The following is a 21,373-nucleotide window of genomic DNA, read 5'->3' on the forward strand; positions in this document are numbered from 1 at the left end:
CTGGCTCAGTCAGTAAAGCATTGTGAGTTGTGAGTTTGAGGTTGTGAGTTTGAGCACCATGTCGGGTGTATACATTATTTAAAAATAAAATATTTAAAAAAATTTTAACGTTTATTATTTATTCTTGAGAGAGTTAGAAAAACAGAGACAGGGGGAGGGGCAGAGAGACAGGGAGACAAAGCCCGACACAGGGCTTGAACCCACAAACCATGAGATCATGACCTGAGCCAAAGTCAGATGCTCATCTGACTGAGCCACCCAGACACCCCTAAAAATAAAATATTAAAAAAAATAAATATTGTAAATATTGCAAGCAATGTCAGAGAAAGAAATTACAAATAAGGGAAGGGGAGAGGGTAGAATGAACTCTGTGTTACTAGACTGGAGCTAGAGGTATCTTAACTGACTGAGCCACCCAGGCCACCCTGGAGCTAAAGGTATCAAACTGGACTCATGTTTGTGTTTAATATATTTGCAGATAGATAATACAGAAATAAATACAGGTATGTGTTTACGTATGAGTTAGCATTTATTTATTTATTTGTTTATTTATTTATTTATTTATTTCCTGGCTCTACTGTGACAGACAAGAAGCAGCAATTCCTAATTAACAATGAACACACCTAGTGCCCAGATCTTGGTTTCTAAATATTTTTCCCTAATAAACAGAACCAGAGTTGCATGGAGAAATGGTTGATTCCAGGGCCTGGGCAGAGAATATACAAAATAAGCATGGAGCATTTTGTGATGACAGAATGTAAGAAAATACTTTAAAAGAGGGCGCTGGTTAGCTCAGTCAGTAGAATATGCAACTCTTGAGCTCAGGGTCATGAGTTTGAGCCCCACGTTGGGCGTAGAGCCTACTTAAAAAAAAAAAAAGAATATTTGCATAGTCTCAAAACATCTCCCCCAAAATATTTAGTGATTACAAAGGGAAAAATAGTAAATTTACAGTGGGGATCCTGTCAGGCACCACCTTAACAGAGTGTTCAATGTTAACATCACCAGTAATAAGTCACATTGATATCATGATCTCCCTGATACAAGGCACCGAGAAGGGCACAGCACCTTTGTGGTATACCTCCCAATAATTCATAACACCAATTTAATCATAGGATATCAAATAAATGATAAGAAATCAGACAAACTGAGGCATCTAGGTTAGTCAGTCAAGCATCCAACTTTAGTTCAGGTCATGATCTCATGGTTCTGGGTTTGAGCCCTGCATTGGGTTGTCTGCTCTCAGCACAGAGCCCACTTATGATCTTCTGTACCCCTCTCACTCTGCCCCTCTCCCACTTGTGCTCTCTTTTCCTAAAAAATGAATAAACATTAAAAAAAATCAGACAAACCAAAATTGTGGGGCATTCTATAAAATGTGCGACCATTGCTCTGCATGAAAAACAAAGAAAGAGAGAAACTATCACAGATTGTAGGAAGGAGACTAAGGAAAGCTGATGAGTGAGTGCCATGTGGAATCCTGGATGCAGGTCAGAGAAGGAAGAAATATGAGCATTCTCATTCCAGGCCTGAAGGAACCTTTGGAGGTGAGCTAATTTCATCTAGTAATTGAGACAATCTTGATAGCATGAGGGCACTGAAGCAGTAGGAACCAGGAGCCCAGCATCTGTGGGCTGCAGACAAGGCAATGAAAAGGATCTGTGTGATGACTGAGAGAAGAGAGTGGTTTTAAGACAGTGAGATCAGGTGTTTATGTCCCCCTCATCAATGTCACTCCTTTCCTTGGTCCTTTGTAGGACCAAGGTGCCCTAAACCCTCTGACATCTAGTTCTTGTACCATGCATTATCTCCCCAAGAGAGGCCTGGCTTATACCTTCCTTGTCCACCTCGACCTTACCACTCCCACCTGTGGAAGGGAAATCCTCGCCCCTCTCTGAGGGCTGAGACATTGTGTGGAGAACAGCTTTCATCCAGGGCTCTACATCAGAAAGTGATGCCACCCATGCTGATAAGCTTGATATCATTACTGTTGAACTCTGGGCTCTGGGCCAGAGCCAAGAGCCCCTTTTGCACCAGCGACATCTCTCTTCTTCCCTGCCACTTCACTATATCAGAGCCTGACTGACAGAGAGTAACGGAGCAGGCTGCTCCTCCCTGCAAGAAGACAAAGGAGTACTGGATTCCCTTGGCAGCAGCACATTTAAATTCCACAGCCACTGTGGGCTTAAGGAGAAGGAAAGAGAGAGAGAGAGTAGAAGGAAGGAGGGAGGAAAAAGTGTTTCCAGCCCTTGTGGTTTCTCTTGAGATGAAAAGAAGAAACTGCTCTGCCACATCCCTTCTCCTGCTACTCCTGCTTCTACTTGGGGGTTCAGAAATGGGTGAGTGAATTAACTTTGAAGAAGATGCAAAGGCTCCTCAGGGCCTGCAGAAAGAGGGGTTGGGATCCGTGGAGAAAAAAGATCCTGGGACTCAGGCAGGGCCAGTTGTGAGCAAAGCTATGGAATAAGTAAATGAACCTTGGGAAGTTCTGGACCCTGCTATCTGCCCCCAACCTCCTGTCACAGGAAAGCAGGGCTCCCAGGGACCTGTTAATTCTCTTTCTCACATCCTCTTTCAAGGAAATGGTCTACTTTTGATTACTTACACTTTATTTAAGTTTCTCTATTTCAATTCTCCTAAGAAATAAAGGATTTGAGCCTTATTAGAGGAATTTGGGGAATCAGCAGCAGATAGGGAGGAATTCTTTTGGACAGAAAGACCCAAAACTCCAAAAGTAATGCCATGTAGGCTGCATTTATTCATAAGAATAAATACTCCCAGTTCTGATTCCCTGCAGGTGGGGGCAGTGGGAGGTGCAGATGCTTCATGTCTTCCTTCTACTTATACCCAGCTCAGTGCAGCTGTCAACCTCAATCAGCTCACACATCCCTCATGATTCATGCAACCCAAGCAACCTTGAATCTTACCTGCCTCCAGTCTTTCCACCTCAGCATCAGAACAGAACCAGGAACTGATTTAGAAATCACACACCAAGCCATGACCTGAATTTAATCTCTAGTATGAATCACAGGTCCCGCCTCATTTGTTTACCAGAGCCCCAGACAGAACTGAATGAGAGGCAACACATACAAACACAGAGTAAGAATACCTAATTTGCTGAACTACTATCCCCGGGGGCAGGAGTGCAAGGGAAGAGTGACCTTAAGGAAGAATCGGGTTTACTATTCCACAGAAAGAGACTAGAACTGCAAAAAGTAAAATCAAAGGCTGGTGAGCAGACCTTGTATGGTTATGACTTAGCTCTGGATACTCCATATTATAAAACAAGAGGAAGCCTTGTGGAATATGTTTTATCAGAATTAAATCCAAAATACCAAATGATCCTTAACACGAATAAGTCCAACCACATTATATGGGGAGACCAGTTATATAAATGGGAGGATAACTATTAAAAACATTAAGCTGAGCAGATGATGACAGGCCATCAAAGATCCACTTAAAAGAGATTATTTTTTAGTAGGAACAAGCCAAAATGTTTCTACTAAGGACCCAGTGGGTAGCCCTGATGACTCACAAACAAAAGAAAAATATACCAGTGATGACCTGAGGACCATTGAGGACTACACTACTGAACACGTGGTGACCCCTGAGGACTACACCTCTGTAGATGCAGGGGCCACCCAGGACTCTACCACTATAGATCTGGGGATCACCAAGGACCCTACCACTGTAGACCCAGGGAACACCTAGGACTCTACCATTAGACCTGGGGACCACTGAGGACTATACCATTGTAGATCCGAAGACCACCAAGGGCTACACCACTGTAGATCTGAGGGCCACCCAGGACTCGACCAGTGTAGATTCAGAGACCACCGAGGACTCTACCATTAGACCTAGGGACCACTGAGGACTATACCTCTATAGATCCAGGGACCACTGAGAACTATAGCACTGTAGATCCAGAGACCACAGAGAACTACACCACTACAGGTCCAGGGACCACTGACTGCAGACCGAAGACCACCAAGGACTATAGCACTGTAGATCTGGGGACCACAGATGACTATTTCACTGAAGACCTGAGGGTCACCAAGTGGTATTTCACTACAGACCTGGGGTCCACCAAGGAGTACTTCACTGCAGACCCAGGGACCACAGAGGAGTATATCACTGATGACCTGGCGACCAGTGAGGATCATGTCATTGAGGGCCCGGCATCACCGAAGACTACACCACTAAACACCTGGATATACCTGAGGACTACATTTCTTCAGGCCTGGGAGCAGCAAGCTCTACACCACTAAACATCCAGACACTCATCCTGAGGGAACAGATTCAGGAACCTCAGTGAACCCCACTGGATTGCTGACACCTATCAGAATCATCCTCATTTCCCTGGCTGCCACCACAGTGGCAGTTGCATTCTTTGTTGGACTCAACTTCTTTGTGGTGACTATCCGCCCAGGAATGTGAAAGACATGGGAACGAGAGTATTGAGGAGGAGGATGTGGGCATGAGTTGAGGCATGATAAATTGTCAGAGGTGAGGGAACCTACCATAGAGCTTTGGAAAGACACAAAGAGAGACAGAGATGGAGAGAAAGGAGAGGAGCAGGTAACATAAAAAGGACAGAACTAAGGGAGAGAGGAAGTTGTTAGAGACAGAGGGAGAAGGAGAGAAAGAGAGAAGGAGAAAAGAGTATGGAGGAAAATAAAGCAGACAGAAGGAAGAATATAAAAATACAAATATAGTAAGGTATGGTGAGAGCTAGAGCAAGGTATAAACCATTAAGTAAAGATAGATGTAAAAATTTGGAAATTTTCATAAAAAGACAAGAAATTGGTGGTAAGAGGAGAGAAGGAAATAGAGACATTCTGAATGGCCCACTCATCTCAAAAATGATATTATTTTGTGTTGATTGCTACCCACTCTGAAATTCTGCAAAAGATTTTTTAAAACCAGGTTTGGGTAGGTTTTATGAACATGGGCTACAAAATATCAGAGAGACAATTGGTAAGAGCTCTCAAAATGGGGTCTCTATGTATTTTTATGCCTCTGCCATTGCTTCTACAGGGAAGATAAGAAGACTCCACACCAGCCTTGTGGTTTGCTCTTACTGACTTTTGGTTAAAACCTAAGCCTTCAATGTTTGACTTCTGCTGAATGGGAAAAGGCTGGTCCTTTTTGGCCATACTGACCTAAGGATTAAGTTCCTGTTGAAATCTTTAACAAGTGGTGGCTTACATGCCAGCTCATGCAGGTCATTAAAGCCCCATTAATTCATTGATGCCACTGTGCATTGACCCCAAGAGGCAAACCCACAGCTTGGAATCAGTTTGGAAGTGTGATTTAAGTAAAAAATAATGCATTATTCAGTTGAGGTGTTCATGTTTAATTCCACCAAAAACACTATGAAATTTGAACATTCTGATGGATGGCTGACAAGAGGAAAAGGGGAATAATAGCCTCCATATGTACTTGACACACACATGAGTCACATTCAGTATTCACCAGTAGAGGGAGGACCTCCTTGACTTCACTGTTACACAAACAAGTGGATTTTTAATTACGTGGATCAGGATGAAAAGCCAGACACTCTTGCTCCAGGTTGGTGGATACTCTTCTGCCTCCAAACCAGACCTCTAAGTGCTGATACAGAGTAATCACTAACAATGGCACCTTCTTAACCTCTTGTAGAGACTAAAAATGAGATGGCTAAAAAGGCTCAGAGTACAGAGAGTAAGAGGAAATTCTGTGTTCCCAAACTTGCTAAAATTTTAACTTTAAAAAATTTAAAAATATTTTTATTTATTTTTGAGACAGAGACAGAGCATGAGCAGGGGAGGGGCAGAGAGAGAGAGACACAGACTCCAAAGCAGGCTCCAGGCTCTGAGCTATCAGCACAGAGCCCGACGTGGGGCTTGAACTCGCAGACCGTGAGATCATGACCTGAGCCAAAGTCTGACATTTAACTGACTGAGCCACCCAGGCGCCCCTAAAATTTTAACTTTTAAACATTTAACCAAAAATGTTTATGGGGTGGCTGGGTGGCTCAGTCGGTGAAGCATCGGACTTCAGCTCAGGTCATGATCTCACAGTCCATGAGTTCTAGCCCTGGGTTGGGCCCTGTGCTGACAGCTCTCTTCCCCTCCCCCACTCATCCTCTGTCTCTCAAAAAATGAATAAACGTTAAAAAAATATTTTTAATGTTTAAAAGATAAGAATTATCTATATTTTCATCTCTCCCCCTAATTCTATTTATCAAAACAGTTTTATTTTCCCTACATGACTTCAATATTTTTGGAAATTATATATCTCTAGGGGTAAGTGTCAAGATCTAAAGAAAATGGTGATACAGGAAGGAGTCATAGAGCTGAGAAGAGGAGATGGACTGATCTTGATAATTCACACATCAGTTAAGAAAGAAACTGTCTTAAAACCAAACCACTTCCTTCTCCTCTATAAAAATTGATTCCTGGAGTCATTAAATCCATCCACCAGAGTTATTTATTTTCCCCATGCCATGGATTTTAGTGCACCATGAAAAAGATAACAGCAATAACTATAATGGGTTCTAGAGCAAATCAATTTAGACCCTGGTCAGTCTCTGCAGGACCATGAAGTGGATCCTCAGACTTCTACTTTTCTACCCCATTCCAAAGCCCTGGGACCACCAGATGAGGAAGGCAGCTGGCCCCGGGAATAAGCACATCAGGGGCACCCAGAAGGATGCCTGTCTGCTCTGAGTATCCCCTAATTCTGACTGGCCATAGTTGCTTCCTCAGGAAAATTGCCTTTCCCTGTCTACCAGGTTTAGTCATGAAAGCTATTTGAAGGAGACAGACAAAACTCAGCTAGAAGAGATATTCATTAATTCTGATCAAAGGAATAAAGCAAATGTTCATCTATTTCTGTCCAGGTCTCATATCTAAATTTAACAAAATGGTGAAGTACCAGGCAGAGGCCACTCTATGCCTTTCTGTCTGTCCAATTTGAATCTGTGTACCTGAAGGATACAGCTTTCTGGTCTCTCAAGAGCACTACACTCAAGTCCTGTGCACACCCAGGCCAAAGGATTATGTTTACAGGATGTAGCTAACTGGTCACTCAGCAAGTATCAAGTGAGCACCTACTGTAGGGATGGGCCACCATAGCAAATAACTGAGTTTCATTTCAGTCATGGTGTGAAATGAGCGACAAAGTCCTGATCTGACCTCTCACAGGAGAATAGCTGTTCCTTTATGGGTCACACAGAGAGAAATTCATGGAAAAACCTACAAATGATATGTAAGATGGCTAAGACCACAAACAAGGCCAAAGTATCAAACATAACAGCTCCATGAGGAGTTTAGGATAAAAAGCCAAGAGAAAAATATTTGAAGATAGCTGATTGTTGGTTGTCCACCCAGCCACTATTTTCAGCATCACCACCACCGTTTAATAATGGAATTGTGGTATGGAGTTCCTTGGTGGCTCAGTCGGTTAAGCATCCAACTCTTGGTTTTCACTCAGATCTCACAATTCATGAGATCAAGCCCTGCTTTAGGCTCTGCACTGACAGTGTACTGAAGTCTACTTGGATTCTCTCTTTCTCTCTCTCTCTCTCTGTCTCTGCCCTCCCCTGCTTGCACATCCTCTCTCTCACTCTCTCTCTCTTTCTCAAAATAAATAAACATTTTTTAAAAGATAATGGAATGATGGCAGTATGGTATATAATCAGAAACACAGAATAATAAATTAAAATATTAGACTCCATTTTAAGTATGTTTCCGAGATTTAGAAAGCAAAGCAAATCTCCTTTGCCATGTGATGTCTCTGTTCTTCCATGGGTTTTCCTGGGCAAACTATCTCAAAACCTTCAGTCTCTCAATGAGTTATCAGATTGTCTGGCATTCACTTAAGGCAAAGGCATCATTTAAATGTTAAGACAGTCCTTGTTCTATTCTTGTTAGCCTGTGAAAATTGTAATATCTAACAATTTCTATTAACTTTATGTTGGTTTTATATTGGTCATAATAGGATCCAGAAAATGTTTACATTATGGGGATTTTAAAGATTACCATCTAAAGAAAACACATGTAGGGCACTTGGCTGGCTCAGTCAATAGAGCATGTGACTCTTGATCTCAGGGTCATGAGTTCAAGCTCCACATTGGTTGTGGAGCCTACTTAAAAATATAATTTAAAAAATAAAACACATTGGCATAAACACTTATTTGCTATCCAAATTCCATTCTCCCTTTCTTTCATACTTAGGGAACCCAAGTTTGTGTGGGGCGGCAATGTACCCAGCTGAAAATACCCCATTTCTCAATCTCCCTTGCAGCCATAATGGTGATGAGATACAGTTCTGACCAATGAGATGCAGGCAGAGCCTCTGGGGACAGTGTTCCTTCTGAAATGAAAAGGCAGAGAGAGACCAGGAGAAAGCACTTCACCCTTCAGCCTTCACTGTTATTCCTGCCTGGAGTGTAAGTATGAGAACTGGAGATGCAGCAAACATGCTGAGACCAAGTGGAGACAAGCAGGAAGGTGAAGGGCACCATGCTGAGAGTGGAGTAGAGGAAAGAAATCACTTGGGTTCTGATGGTGCTTCTGTGGCCTGACTGCTGCTCCCAGACCTTTTGTATATGAGACGAGTAATGTGCTGCAGCTCAGTTAGGTGACATTCTGTAATTCCAGCCCAATGGGATCCTAACTGATATGACATGCTTTTAAATTATCATGGAGAACATATGGACTACCATAGACACCATTTAAGGAAAAACTGTGTTAGGTCCTTCTAGTGCTAAATGCTAATCCATATTATACGCATTGTATACTCACTTATGATTTGTTGCATGTATCTAATCATGCCCTCTCTTTAGTGAATGTATACAGCTCATCCTATCATGTGAGTCCAGCCCCCCTCAACTAATCCTCCTATTTTCTTTATAAAGTCCAGTATTGAGAGGAATTCTTTAGGTATTGTTTAGGAGTGGTGCCAAATCCAGATGACCCCAAGTGGCACATGCTATTACTATACTACCCAGATTAAGAAGACCAGGCAAGCACATACCTTACAGAATTGTGCCTGAACAGGATTTATGCCTGTTTGGGCATGCCACCCCTCACAAAAATGTCTGTGAATGTACATTCTGGTCCAGTAACCTGTCTTTACAAACAAGAATGTTTGTGAAGTTATCCAGCAATATTGATTCAGCATTCTCCCTACAGAAGTGTTGTGTGATACCTTAGTAAACACATAATTATTTCTCAAATCTAGCCATGCCCATTTCTGTGATTTATTTACAACTTTTCTCTGTAGTCTCTATATGTCACCATATTTACTTCCCTTATGGAGTGATAACAAGCTGAGCTTATCTTTATGTTTTGATTTATTTGTTCTCTGTCTTCTTCCACTAGAATCTCAGTTCCTTGAGATCCTAAGATGCTTAGGATCCTTAATCCTAAAATGCACATTCTTCCCCATTGCATATAGTTTAATATGGAGTCTAACATGGAAATGTGTCTTACCACTGATGGCATGTCATAGTTGGCAGCACTTTTTCTTTCTTAGTGGGACATAATATGGTACATATTGAACTCAGTATCATCTTAGATTTGATTAAATATTTTTGGAATAAATGAATGCATAATTTATTTTGATGCTATCCCTTTGGTTTTCATCTTGTTTGGAAACAAAGAAGTTAAAACTCCTTTAATGAGTGTCTAGTATGTGCTAGGAATTCTTTTGAGAACATAGATGGCAGACTAACATATGTGAATTACATAGTCCACTTAAAGTTTTTGAGGCAGCAGCCCTGAATCAAGGCGCTTTAAGGTATTTGTGAATTTTTCTACACAGGAGTGTTTTTTAGTTTGTATACTCTACACATTGTGGAATGTGATGATTTATTTAACCATCCATCAGGTCTTTACTGAGTATACATATGCAAGTTACTGTGTGTGGCTCTGAGGACATAGTGGAAAACCATAGAAAGATCTACCATCAAGGTGTCTGGTGGAAGCTAATGAACATTTCTGTCATGTAAATGCAAAAGTTGTGAAATACCTCAGTGTTCCACACCCTCTTTGGGAACCTTTAAAAAATTCAAGACTTTAAGGAGTGACATTTATCATCAGCAATGTAATCATATGGTGCATCAAGCAAGGTGAACTACAGATACACCCCTGAGCAGAGGCATTCATGCTGAGACCACAGCAGACCCATCCTTTCTCATTTTGATTAGTATTCACTGCTGTGTCTAGCTGCTTGTAGTTGATATCTGATTTGTAAGTGGAATGCAGTGTTAGATACTGGATCAGAGGCTGCAACTATTTTATTTTATTATTTTATTTTTTATTTTAGAGAGAGAGAGATAGAGCATGAGTGAGGGAGAGGGGCAAAGAGAGAGAATCTTAAGCAGCAAAGGGAGAGAGACCCTGGGATCACGGCCTAAGCCAAAATCAAGAGTCAGATGCTCATCCAACTGAGTCATCTAGGCGCCCCTAGCTGCAACTATTTTAAAAAGCAGAACTCATGGGGAGGCCTAGGTGGTTCAGTTGGTAGAGCATGCAACTCTTGATCTTGGGGCTCTGGGTTTGAGTCCCACGTTGGGCATAGAGATTGCTTTAAAAACTTTTTAAAAATATTTTTATTTATTTTTGAGACAGAGAGAGACAGAGCATGAGCAGGGGAGGGTCAGAGAGAGAGGGAGACACAGAATCTGAAGCAAGCACCAGGCTCTGAGCTGTTGGCACAGAGCCCGACGCAGGGCTTGAACTCACAGACTGTGAGATCATGACCTGAGCTGAAGTCAGACGCTTCACCAACTGAGCCATGCAGGCACCCCAAGATTGCTTTAAAAAAAAACAGAACTCACTAATAAAGTCAAATAAATACCATAAATATCACAGTTAGTGAAAAATGGCTGTCAGAAAACTTTGGATATTGTTAAATTGTTAAACTGACATGGATGAAGATTTAATTAGACTATATATTCAGCATGGGAGAAGAGATAATAGGGAGGAATGCAATGACAGTCTAAAGGTCGAAGCAACTGCAGAAATGGTATCCATGGCAACAAATGGCCAGGACAGAAGAAAGACTCCTAGACTACCTGTATCTTCCTGATGGTTTTTTTAAAATTAAGATATAATTGACATATAGCATTATATTAGTTTCAAGTATACAACATAAGAATTCTATATTTGTATATATTGTGAAATGATCACCACAATAAGTCTGGTTAACCTCCATCACCACACACAGCTACAAATTTTTTTGTGTGTTGAGAACTTTTAAGATCTACTCTCTTAGCAACTTTCAAATATGTAATACAGTATTATTAACTATAGTCATCATGCTGTACATTACATCCCCAGGACTTACTCATTTTATCACTGAAAGTTGGTACCTTTTGGCCATCTTCATCCATTTCACCCACCACCCACCCCCTGCCTCTAGCAACCACCAATCTATTCCCTGTGTCTATGAGTTTAATTTTTTTGTTTTGTTTTGTTTTTTGTTTTATTGTTTTTTTTAGATTTCACATATAAGTGAGATCATATGGTATTTGTCTTTCTCTATCTGGCTTACTTGACTTAGCCCTCAAGGTCCATCCATTATTGTCACAATGGCAGGATTTCCTTCTTTTTACGGATGAATAATATTCCATTGTCTTATATAGCATAGCTTCTTTATCCATTCATCTTTTGATGGACACTTAGGTTGTTTCCATATCTTGGCTATTGTAAATAATGATGCAATAAATATAAGTGTTCAATATCTTTTCAATTTAGTGTTTTCATTTCTTTTGGATAAGTACCCAGAAGTGGAATTGCTGGATCATATAATAGCTCTATTTTTAATTTTTCGAGAAACCTCCCTACTGGATGCACCAATTTATCTTCCCACCGACAATGAAACAAGGGTCCCTTTTTCTCCACATCCTTGGCAACACTTGTTATTTATTGCCTTTTTAGTTATTCACAGATGTGAATTGATGTCTTGTTGTGGTTTTGATTTGCATTTCCCTGATGAACACCTTTTCATGTACAAATTGGCCATCTGTATGTCTTCTCTGGAAAAATGTCTATTCAAATCCTCTGCCCATTTTTTAATTGGATTGTTTAGTTTTTGATATTGAGTTGTATGAGTTATTTATACATTTTGTATATTAACCCCTTACCAGATATATGGTTTGTCAATATTTGCTCCCATTCAGTAGGTTGCCTTTTCATTTACTTGATGGTTTCATTTGCTCTGCAGAATGAAATATCTTGATGAGCCCTCTAGTGGCAATGGCTGGGTAGTATCCCTCTAAGAGATGAGCACCTCGTGGAAATTGCCTGTTCTGAATGTCTCAGGGGAAGTTGGCTTGCAACTCTTGCTGAGCACTGAGGCACAGCATATGTCTATAAAGAACTACAATTTTGGCAAGGGAATTAAAAGCAAAAATGAACTACTGGGACCTTATGAAGATAAAAAGCTTCTGCACAGCAAAGGAAACAACCAACAAAATTAAAAGGCAACCAACAGAATGGGAAAAGATATTTGCAAATGACATATCGGACAAAAGGCTAGTATCCAAAATCTATAAAGAGCTCACCAAACTCCACACCTGAAAAACAAATAACCCAGTGAAGAAATGGGCAGAAAACATGAATACACACTTTTCTAAAGAAGACATCCAGAGGGCCAACAGGCACATGAAAAGATGCTCAACGTCGTTCCTCATCAGGGAAATACAAATCAAAACCACACTCAGATATCACCTCACGCCAGTCAGAGTGGCCAAAATAAACAAATCAGGAGACTATTGATGCTGGAGAGGATGTGGAGAAACGGGAACCCTCTTGCACTGTTGGTGGGAATGCAAATTGGTGCAGCCACTCTGGAAATCAGTGTGGAGGTTCCTCAAAAAATTAAAAATAGACCTACCCTATGACCCAGCAATAGCACTGGTAGGAATTTACCCAAAGGATACAGGAGTACTGATGCATAGGGGCACTTGTACCCCAATGTTTATAGCAGCACTCTCAACAATAGCCAAATTATGGAAAGAGCTTTAATGTCCATCAACTGATGAATGGATAACGAAATTGTGGTTTATATACACAATGGAATACTACGTGGCAATGAGAAAGAATGAAATATGGCCCTTTGTAGCAATGTGGATGGAACTGAAGACTGTTATGCTAAGTGAAATAAGCCATACAGAGAAAGACAGATACCATATGTTTTCACTCCTATGTGGATCTTGAGAAACTTAACAGAAACCCATGGGTAAGGGGAAGGAAAAAAAAGAGGTTAGAGTGGGAGAGAGCCAAAGCATAAGAGACTCTTAAAAACGGAGAACAAACTGAGGGTTGATGGGGGCTGGGAGGGAGGGGAGGGTGGGTGATGGGTATTGAGGAGGGCACCTTTTGGGATGAGCACTGGGTGTTTTGTGGAAACCAATTTGACAATAAATTTCATATATTGAAAAAAACCCAAAACAAACAAACAAAAAATAAAATAGCTTATAATAAAAACACAATTATGATGGGACACAGTGAAGGCGGTCATAAGAGGAAGAAAGATCCCAGATACACAACCTAACCTTACGCCTTATGGAGCTGGAAAAAGAACAGCAAATAATGCCCCAAACCAGCAGAAGACAGGAAATAATAAAGATTAGAGCAGAAATTAATGCTATAGAAACCAAAAACCAAAAACTAAAAACCAAAAACAAACAAACAAACAGTAGAACAGATCAATGAAAACAGAAGCTGGTTTTTTGAAAGAATTAGCAAAATTGATAAACCACTAGCCAATCTGATCAAAAAGAAAAAGGAAAGGAACCAAATAAACAAAATCAAGAATGAAACAGGAGAGATCACAACCAACACAGCAGAAATAAAAACAATATTAAGAGAATATCATGAGCAATTATATGCCAATACAATGGGCAATATGGAAGAAATGGACAAATTCCTAGACACATATACACTACCAAAACTGAAACAGGAAGAAATAGAAAAATTTAACAGGCCCATAGCCAGTAAGGAAATAGAGTTAGTAACCAAAAATCTGCCAAAAAACAAGAGTCAAGGGCCAGATGCCTTGCCAGGGGAATTCTACCAAACATTTAAGGAAGAGTTAACACCTATTCTCTTGAAGCTGATCCAAAAAATAGAAATGGAAGGAAAACTTCCAAACTCACTCTATGAAGCCGACATTACCTTGATTCCAAAACCAGACAGAGACCCCACTAAAAAGGAGAACTATAGACCAATTTCCCTGATGAACATGGATACAAAAATCCTCAACAAGACATTAGCCAGCCAGCTCCAACAATACACTAAAAAAATTATTCACCACAACCAAGAGGGATTTATACCTGGGATGCAAGGCTGGTTCAATATCCACAAAACAATTAACGTGATTCATCACATCAATAAAAGAAAGGACAAGAACCATATGATCTTCTCAATAGATGCAGAGAAAGCATTTGACAAAATACAGCATCCTTTCTTGATAAAAACCCTCAAGAAAGTAGGAATAGAAGGAGCATACCTCGAGATCATAAAAGCCATATATCAATGATCCAATGCTAATATCATCCTCAATGGGGGAAAACTGAGAGCTTTCCCCTTAAGGTCATGAACAAGACAGGGATGTCCACTCTCACCACTGTTATTCAACGTAGTATTGGAAGTCTTAGCCTCTACAATCAGACAACACAAAGAAATAAAAGGCATCCAAATTGGCCGGGAGGAAGTCAAACTTTGACTCTTCTCAGATGACATGATACCGTATATGGAAAACCCAAAAGATTCCACCAAAAACTGCTAGAACTGATTCATGAATTCAGCAAAGCTGCAGGATATAAAATCAACGCACAGAAATCAGTTGCATTCCAATACACCAACAACGAAGTGACAGAAAGAGAAATCAAGGAATCAATCCCATTTACAGTTGCACAAACCATAAAATACCTAGCAATAAATCTAACCAAAGAGGTAAAAAAAAATCTATACATTGAAAACTATAGAAAGCTTATGAAAGAAATTGAAGAAGACACAAAGAAATGGAAAAAGATTCCATGCTCCTTGATAGGAAGAACAAATACTGTTAAAATGTTGATACTACCCAAAGCAATCTACATATTCAATACAAAGCCTATCAAAATAACACCAGCATTTTTCGCAGAGCTAGAACAAACAATCTTAAAATTTGTATGGAACCAGAAAAGACCCTGAATAGCCAAAGCAATTTTGAAAAAGAAAACCAAAGCTGGAGGCATCACAATCCTGGGGTTCAAGCTATATTACAAAGCTGTAATTATCAAAACAGCATGGTACTGGCACAAAAACTGACACTCAGATCAATGGAACAGAAGAGAAAACCTAGAAATGGACCCACGAACATATGGCCAACTAATCTTTGACAAAGCAGGCAAGAATATCCAATGGAATAAAGACAGTCTCTTCAGCAAGTTGTGCTGGGAAAACTGGACAGCGACATGCAGAAGAATGAACATGGACCACTTTCTTACACTCTACACAAAAAGAAACTCAAATGGATGAAAGACCTCAATATAAGACAGGAAGCCATGAAAATCCTCAAGGAGAAAGCAGGCAAATCCTCTTTGATCTTGGCCGCAGCAACTTCTTACTCAACACTTTTCCAGAGGCAAGGGAAACAAAAGCAAAAATGAACTACTGGGACCTCATCAAAATAAAAAGCTTCTGCACAACAAAGGAAACAATCAGCAAAACTAAAAGGCAACTGACAGAATGGGGGAAGATATTTGCAAACGACATATCAGATAAAGGGTTGGTATCCAAAATCTATAAAGAACTTATCCAACTCAACACCCAAAAAACAAATAATCCAGGGAAGAAATGGGCAAAAGACATGAATAGACACTTCTCCAAAGAAGACATCCAGATGGCCAACTGACACGTGAAAACATGCTCAACATCACTCATCATCAAGGAAATACAAATCAAAACCACCATGAGATACCACCTTACACCTGTCAGAATGGCTAACATTAACAACTCAGGCAACAACAGATGTTCGCAAGGATGAGGAGAAAGAGGATTTTGCATTGTTGGTGGGAATGCAAGCTGGTGCGGCCACTCTGGAAAACAGTATGGAGGTTCCTCAAAATATTAAAAATAGAACTACCCTACACCCCAGTAATTGTACTACTAGGTATTTATCCAAGGTGTGCTGTTTCGAAGGGACACATGCACCCCAATGCTTATAGTAGTGGTATCAACAATAGCCAAAGTATGGAAAGAGCCCAAATGTCCATCAATGGATGAATGGATAAAGAAAATATGGTATATATATATACAATGGAGTATTACTTGGCAATCAAAAAGAATGAAATCTTGCCATTTGTAACTATGTGGATGGAACTGGAGGGTAGTATGGTAAGTGAAATTAATCAGGCAGAGAAAGACAAAAATTGTATGACTTCACTCAAATGAGGACTTTAAGAGACAAAACAGATGAACATAAGGGAAGGGAAACAAAAATAATATAAAAACAGGGAGGGGGACAAAACAGAAGAGAATCATAAATATGGAGAACAAACTGAGGGTTACTGGAGGGGTTGTGGGAGGGGGGATGAGTTAAATGGGTAAGGGCACTAAGGAATCTACTCCTAAAATCATTGTTGCACTATATGCTAACTAATTTGGATGTAAATTTTTAAAAAATAAAAAATAAAATAAAATAAAAAGGAAGTGGTATACACACACACACACACACACACACACACACACACAATGGAGTATTACTCGGCAATCAAAAAGAATGAAATCTTGCCATTTACAACTATATGGATGGAACTGGAGGGTATTATGCTCAGTGAAATTAGTCAGTCAGAGAAAGACAAATATCATATGACTTCACTCATATGAGGACTTTAAAAGACAAAACAGATGAACATAAGGGAAGGGAAACAAAAATAATATAAAAACAGGGAGGGAGAAAAGCATAAGACCTCATAAATATGGAGAACAAACAGAGGGTCACTGGAGGGGGTAAGGAGGGGGGATGGGCTAAATGGGTGAGGGGTATTAAGGAATCATTGAAATCATTGTTGCACTATACACTAACTAATTTGGAAGTAAATTTTAAAAAATAAAATTTAAAAAAAGGAAACCGATTTGACAATAAACTATATTAAAAAAATAAAAGTAAATAAAATATATAACAAAATAAAAAATAATAATAAAAAGAAAATAGATTAAACAAAAATGACAGCTAAGTGAAGTAAGTCAGTTGGAGAAAGACAAATATCATATGATTTCACTCCTGTGTGGAATTTAAGATACAAAACAGATTAACATAAGGGAAGGGAAGCAAAAATAATATAAACATAGAAAGGGGTCATAAGAGACCCTTAAATACAGAGAACAAACTGAGGGTGGCTGCCAGGGTGTTAGGTTGGGGGAAAGAAGGGCTAAGAGGGTGAGGGACATTAAGGGGGACACTGGTTGGGATGAGCACTGGGTGTTATATGTAAGTGATGAATTACTAAATTCTATTTCTTAAAAAAGTATATATATATATATATATATTATTAAAAATAAATAAAAATTTAAAAATACAACTAAGGGGGTGCTTGGCTAGCTCAGTCAGTAAGAGCATGTGACTTTTGATCTTGGGATTGTAAGTCTGAGCCCCATGTGTTATGGGGTATTGGGAGGGCTCAATCAGTTAAGCATCTGACTGTTGGTATTGGCTCATGTTGTGAATCTCATGGTGGTGACACTGAGCCCCACGTTCTGCTCCATGTTGGGCATGGAGCCTGCTTGGGATTCTCTCTCTCTCTCTCTCTCTCTCTGCTCCTTCCCTTCTTGTTCTCTCTCTCTCTAAATAAACATTAAAAAAAAAGACACTTGCCTTTGCATTTTAAAAAATTAAAAAAAAATAAAAATCTTACAAAAGAATTACTAGGGAAAATGAAAAGTTAGAAAAATCAGATAAAATGAAGAGTACAAACATGCTGGGAAGAGGTCCACATATTCAGAACTTTCCTTTCCTAGATCCCATAGAGGCCACCCTCCTCTGCAGCTACATTCTTTCTTCAGATGGGGCCCAGAACCATGGATTCCGTTTTCTCTTCCTGAGTCATGGTATCCATCCAGGCATACTTTCCCGGGTTACCCTTTGGACTTGATTATTCCCAAATTTCCTTAGCATCACCCAACCTAGATGGTTCCTCTCATTCATGGTGTGCACATTTGCCACAACTTTCCCTCATGGGGTGATGAACTTCCAGCTAACTTCCTAGGAAGCCCTTTACTAGCTGTGTGACTTTAGGCAAACTACTAAACCTCTCTGGGCCATATTTTCCTCATTTCTAATATTGATAATGCCTATCTTGGGAGGTTGTTTGGAATTAGAGTGAATTGTAATAATGTAACAGCAATTTGTTGAGTTCTTATTGTACTGGACTCAATGCTCAGCACTAAACATGCAATTATTTGATTGGGTCATATCTACAACCTTAGCTCAGAGACCAAAAAAGGAGACCAAGCTGTGTATCTATATTATTTCTTTTTCTGTTTTTTTTTCTTTCCTGATTTTCACTGAAAGGATTGCTTTCTGTGCTGTCATTTCAGATCATCCATTGGTTTAAACATGGACCTTTAAGTTCTAGTGGAATGTGTGGTTACCCTTAAATTTTTAACAAAGCTATTTAAAGTTATATTTTCATTTAACATCAAAGATATAATCAGTACATTGAGTCTTTCCCCTCCTATTCCCCCACTGTAACCTCCCAGGATTCCCCAGGTTTTGTTAAAATCTTTTGGAACTGGACTCTCCTGTGTTTGAACGGACCATTTAGCAGGCAGAGAAGGAAGAGGTGGATGTGAAGCGGGAGCAAGGCCTTAGAGTGGCCAAGGGCTTGAGGGCTGGGCACCCGTAGATGGGCTGGGCAGGGGTTTGGTGCATGAGTATATGAACTCATTGCTTCTGCAGACCCTCTCTGAGTTCCACTGGTGATGTCTCAGACAGCACAGAGTAGGACCCACGGATGAGGTTGAGGAGAAGAGGAAGCCAAAATCCAGAGGGGCAGTTGGCCACACAGGAATGACCTTCAGTGCAAGTTCCAGGCTCTACAACAGCTGATAATTGAGTAGGGGAGTGGTCTGACAGAAACCAAATTTGTGTATGTGTATTAAAATACACACAACACAAAATTTACCCTCTTGACCATTATTAAGCGTACAGTTCAGTAATAGTAAATCCATTCACACTGTTGGGCAGCCCTCACCACCATCCATCCCCATAACTCTTTTCATCTTGTAAATGTGAAAGTCTGTTAAACAGTAACTATGACTCCCCCCGCCCCGCCCCCCGCAGCTTGAGCTGAATTTAGGATGGGCTGGAGAAGGTGAAGCTTATGGCTTTAAGGTCAATTAGGAGTTGCTGTAACCACCCAGGCAGGAGGCCAAGAGGCCATGTGAGAAAGAAGGGCAGAAACAGGAAACAAACTTAATAATTAAACAGAAGCACCTCCTTGTACGCGAAGCATGCACAGCACCATTCAGCCATTGGAGGAGTCATTTCCTGTCAGGGTGACTTGCCCTGCTGGCATCAGCCCCTGGCAAATACAGAGCATCTTATCTTGCCGTCAGTGCTCTAAACAGCCCTTTCCTGCACTCATTTTTCATATTATTGAAAGTCCCCAGATGGTCAAAATCTATCCCTTATTAGCTCATCTACTGCCATTCTCCTTCAATTCCTTCTCCATCCAGAGAAATCATTTTAAAAGGCAAATATGATCCCATTATTCTCCCCCCCCCACTTCAAACTGTGAATTCAGATACAGATAAAACCCAAAATCTTTAAGAGGTGCTACAAGGCTCCCCACAGGATCTGCTTCTGCCCCTCCCCTCCCCTTAGCCTCCCTCTGTGGCCCTCAGGCTTCCTTAAGTTGTGCAGATGCTCCAGGGTCCACCCACAGGGTTTCATTTCGATGTTCCTTCTACTGGGAAGGTGTCTCACCACAGCTGCCATTACCCAAACCCTTTTACACACACACACACACACACACACACACTGGCGCATCTGTTCTAAATAAAATATTCTGAAGAATATTTTAGATTCAGTATTCTTTACCTATGAGATCATTTTCTTCTCCTCCATTCGCCTGTAACTTCCAGGAGGTAAGGACCATGTGAATCGTGTTCCCTACTGCAGTCACAGTACCTGCACATAGTAAGTGCCCAATATTAACAGTGAAATGAGGGGCTCCTGGGTGGCTCAGTCAGTTAAGTGTCCAACTTCAGCTCAGGTCATGATCTCACAGCTTGTGAGTTCAAGCCCCATGTCAGGCTCTGTGCTGACAGCTCAGAACCTGGAGCCTGCTTTGGATTCTGTGTCTCCCTCTCTCTCTCTCTGCCCCTCCCCTGTTTGCTCTCTCTCTCTCTCCTTCAAAATAAATAAATATTTTTTAAAAGTAAAAAACAAACAGTGAAATGAGTGAATAATGTAACTCTCTCCTGATCTCAAAAAAGTATCTTAAAGCCAGTTACACTTAGTTGCAGGTGACTCATGACAACTTCGGTGATGATCCTGGAGAGAAGGTCAGAGAGGTGTATGTTAAAGGGTTTGTAATTAATTTTCTCAGGCTGCCATAACAAAGTACTACAAACTGGGTGGCTGAAACAACAGAAATTTGTTGTCTCTGCATTCTGGAGTTAGAAGGCTGAACTCAAAGTATCAGCAAGGTTTGGTTCCTTCTGAGGGCTGTGAAGCAGAATGTGTTTCGTGCCTGTCTCCTGGCTTCTGGTGGCCTTAGGCGTTCATTGGTTTCTAGATGACATTATCCTTGTGTCTTCACATTGTCTTCCATCTGTGTGTGTCTGTGTCCAAATTCCCCCCCCCACATCTATTTTTATTTTTCATTTTTTTGAGAAAGAGAGAGTAGGGGAGGGGCAGAGGGAGAGAGAGAGAGAGAGAGAGAGAGAGGGAGAGAATCTTAAGCAGGTTCAACGCTCAGAGCAGAGCCCAACATGGGGCTCAATTTCATGACTATGAGATCATGACTATGAGATCATGACCTGAGTTGAAACAAAGAATCGGACGCTTAACCAACTGAGCTACCCAGTCGCCCCTCCCCCACCTTAAAAAAAATTTTATAGATGACATTTTATTATTTTTATTTATTTTTGAGAGTGCAAGTTGGGGAGGGGCAGAGAGAGAAGGAAACACAGAATCTGAAGCAGGCTCCAGGCTCTGAGCTCTCAGCACAGAGCCTAACACAGGGCTCAAACTCACCAACTGTGAGATCATGACCTGAGCTGAAGTCAGATGCTTAACCGACTGAGCCACCCAGGCACACCCCAAAAAGATTTAAGTAATCTCCACACCCAATGTAGGGGTCCAACTCACAACCCCAAACCCAGAG

At 40.6% G+C, this 21,373-nt stretch overlaps 1 protein-coding gene across 1 annotated transcript; it reads left to right on the top strand.

Moving 5' to 3' along the window:
* Positions 1-2,266: 2,266 nt before the first annotated feature.
* Positions 2,267-4,268, top strand: LOC122220650 (protein PBMUCL2-like). Its single transcript, XM_042940366.1, is given in 4 exon segments — positions 2,267-2,377; positions 2,380-2,467; positions 3,482-3,690; positions 3,825-4,268. Coding segments are annotated over 4 exon segments (852 nt in total).
* The last annotated feature ends 17,105 nt before the right edge of the window (positions 4,269-21,373 follow it).

The sequence above is a fragment of the Panthera leo genome, chromosome B2 (assembly GCF_018350215.1).
Source record: "Panthera leo isolate Ple1 chromosome B2, P.leo_Ple1_pat1.1, whole genome shotgun sequence".
NCBI lineage: Eukaryota > Metazoa > Chordata > Mammalia > Carnivora > Felidae > Panthera > Panthera leo.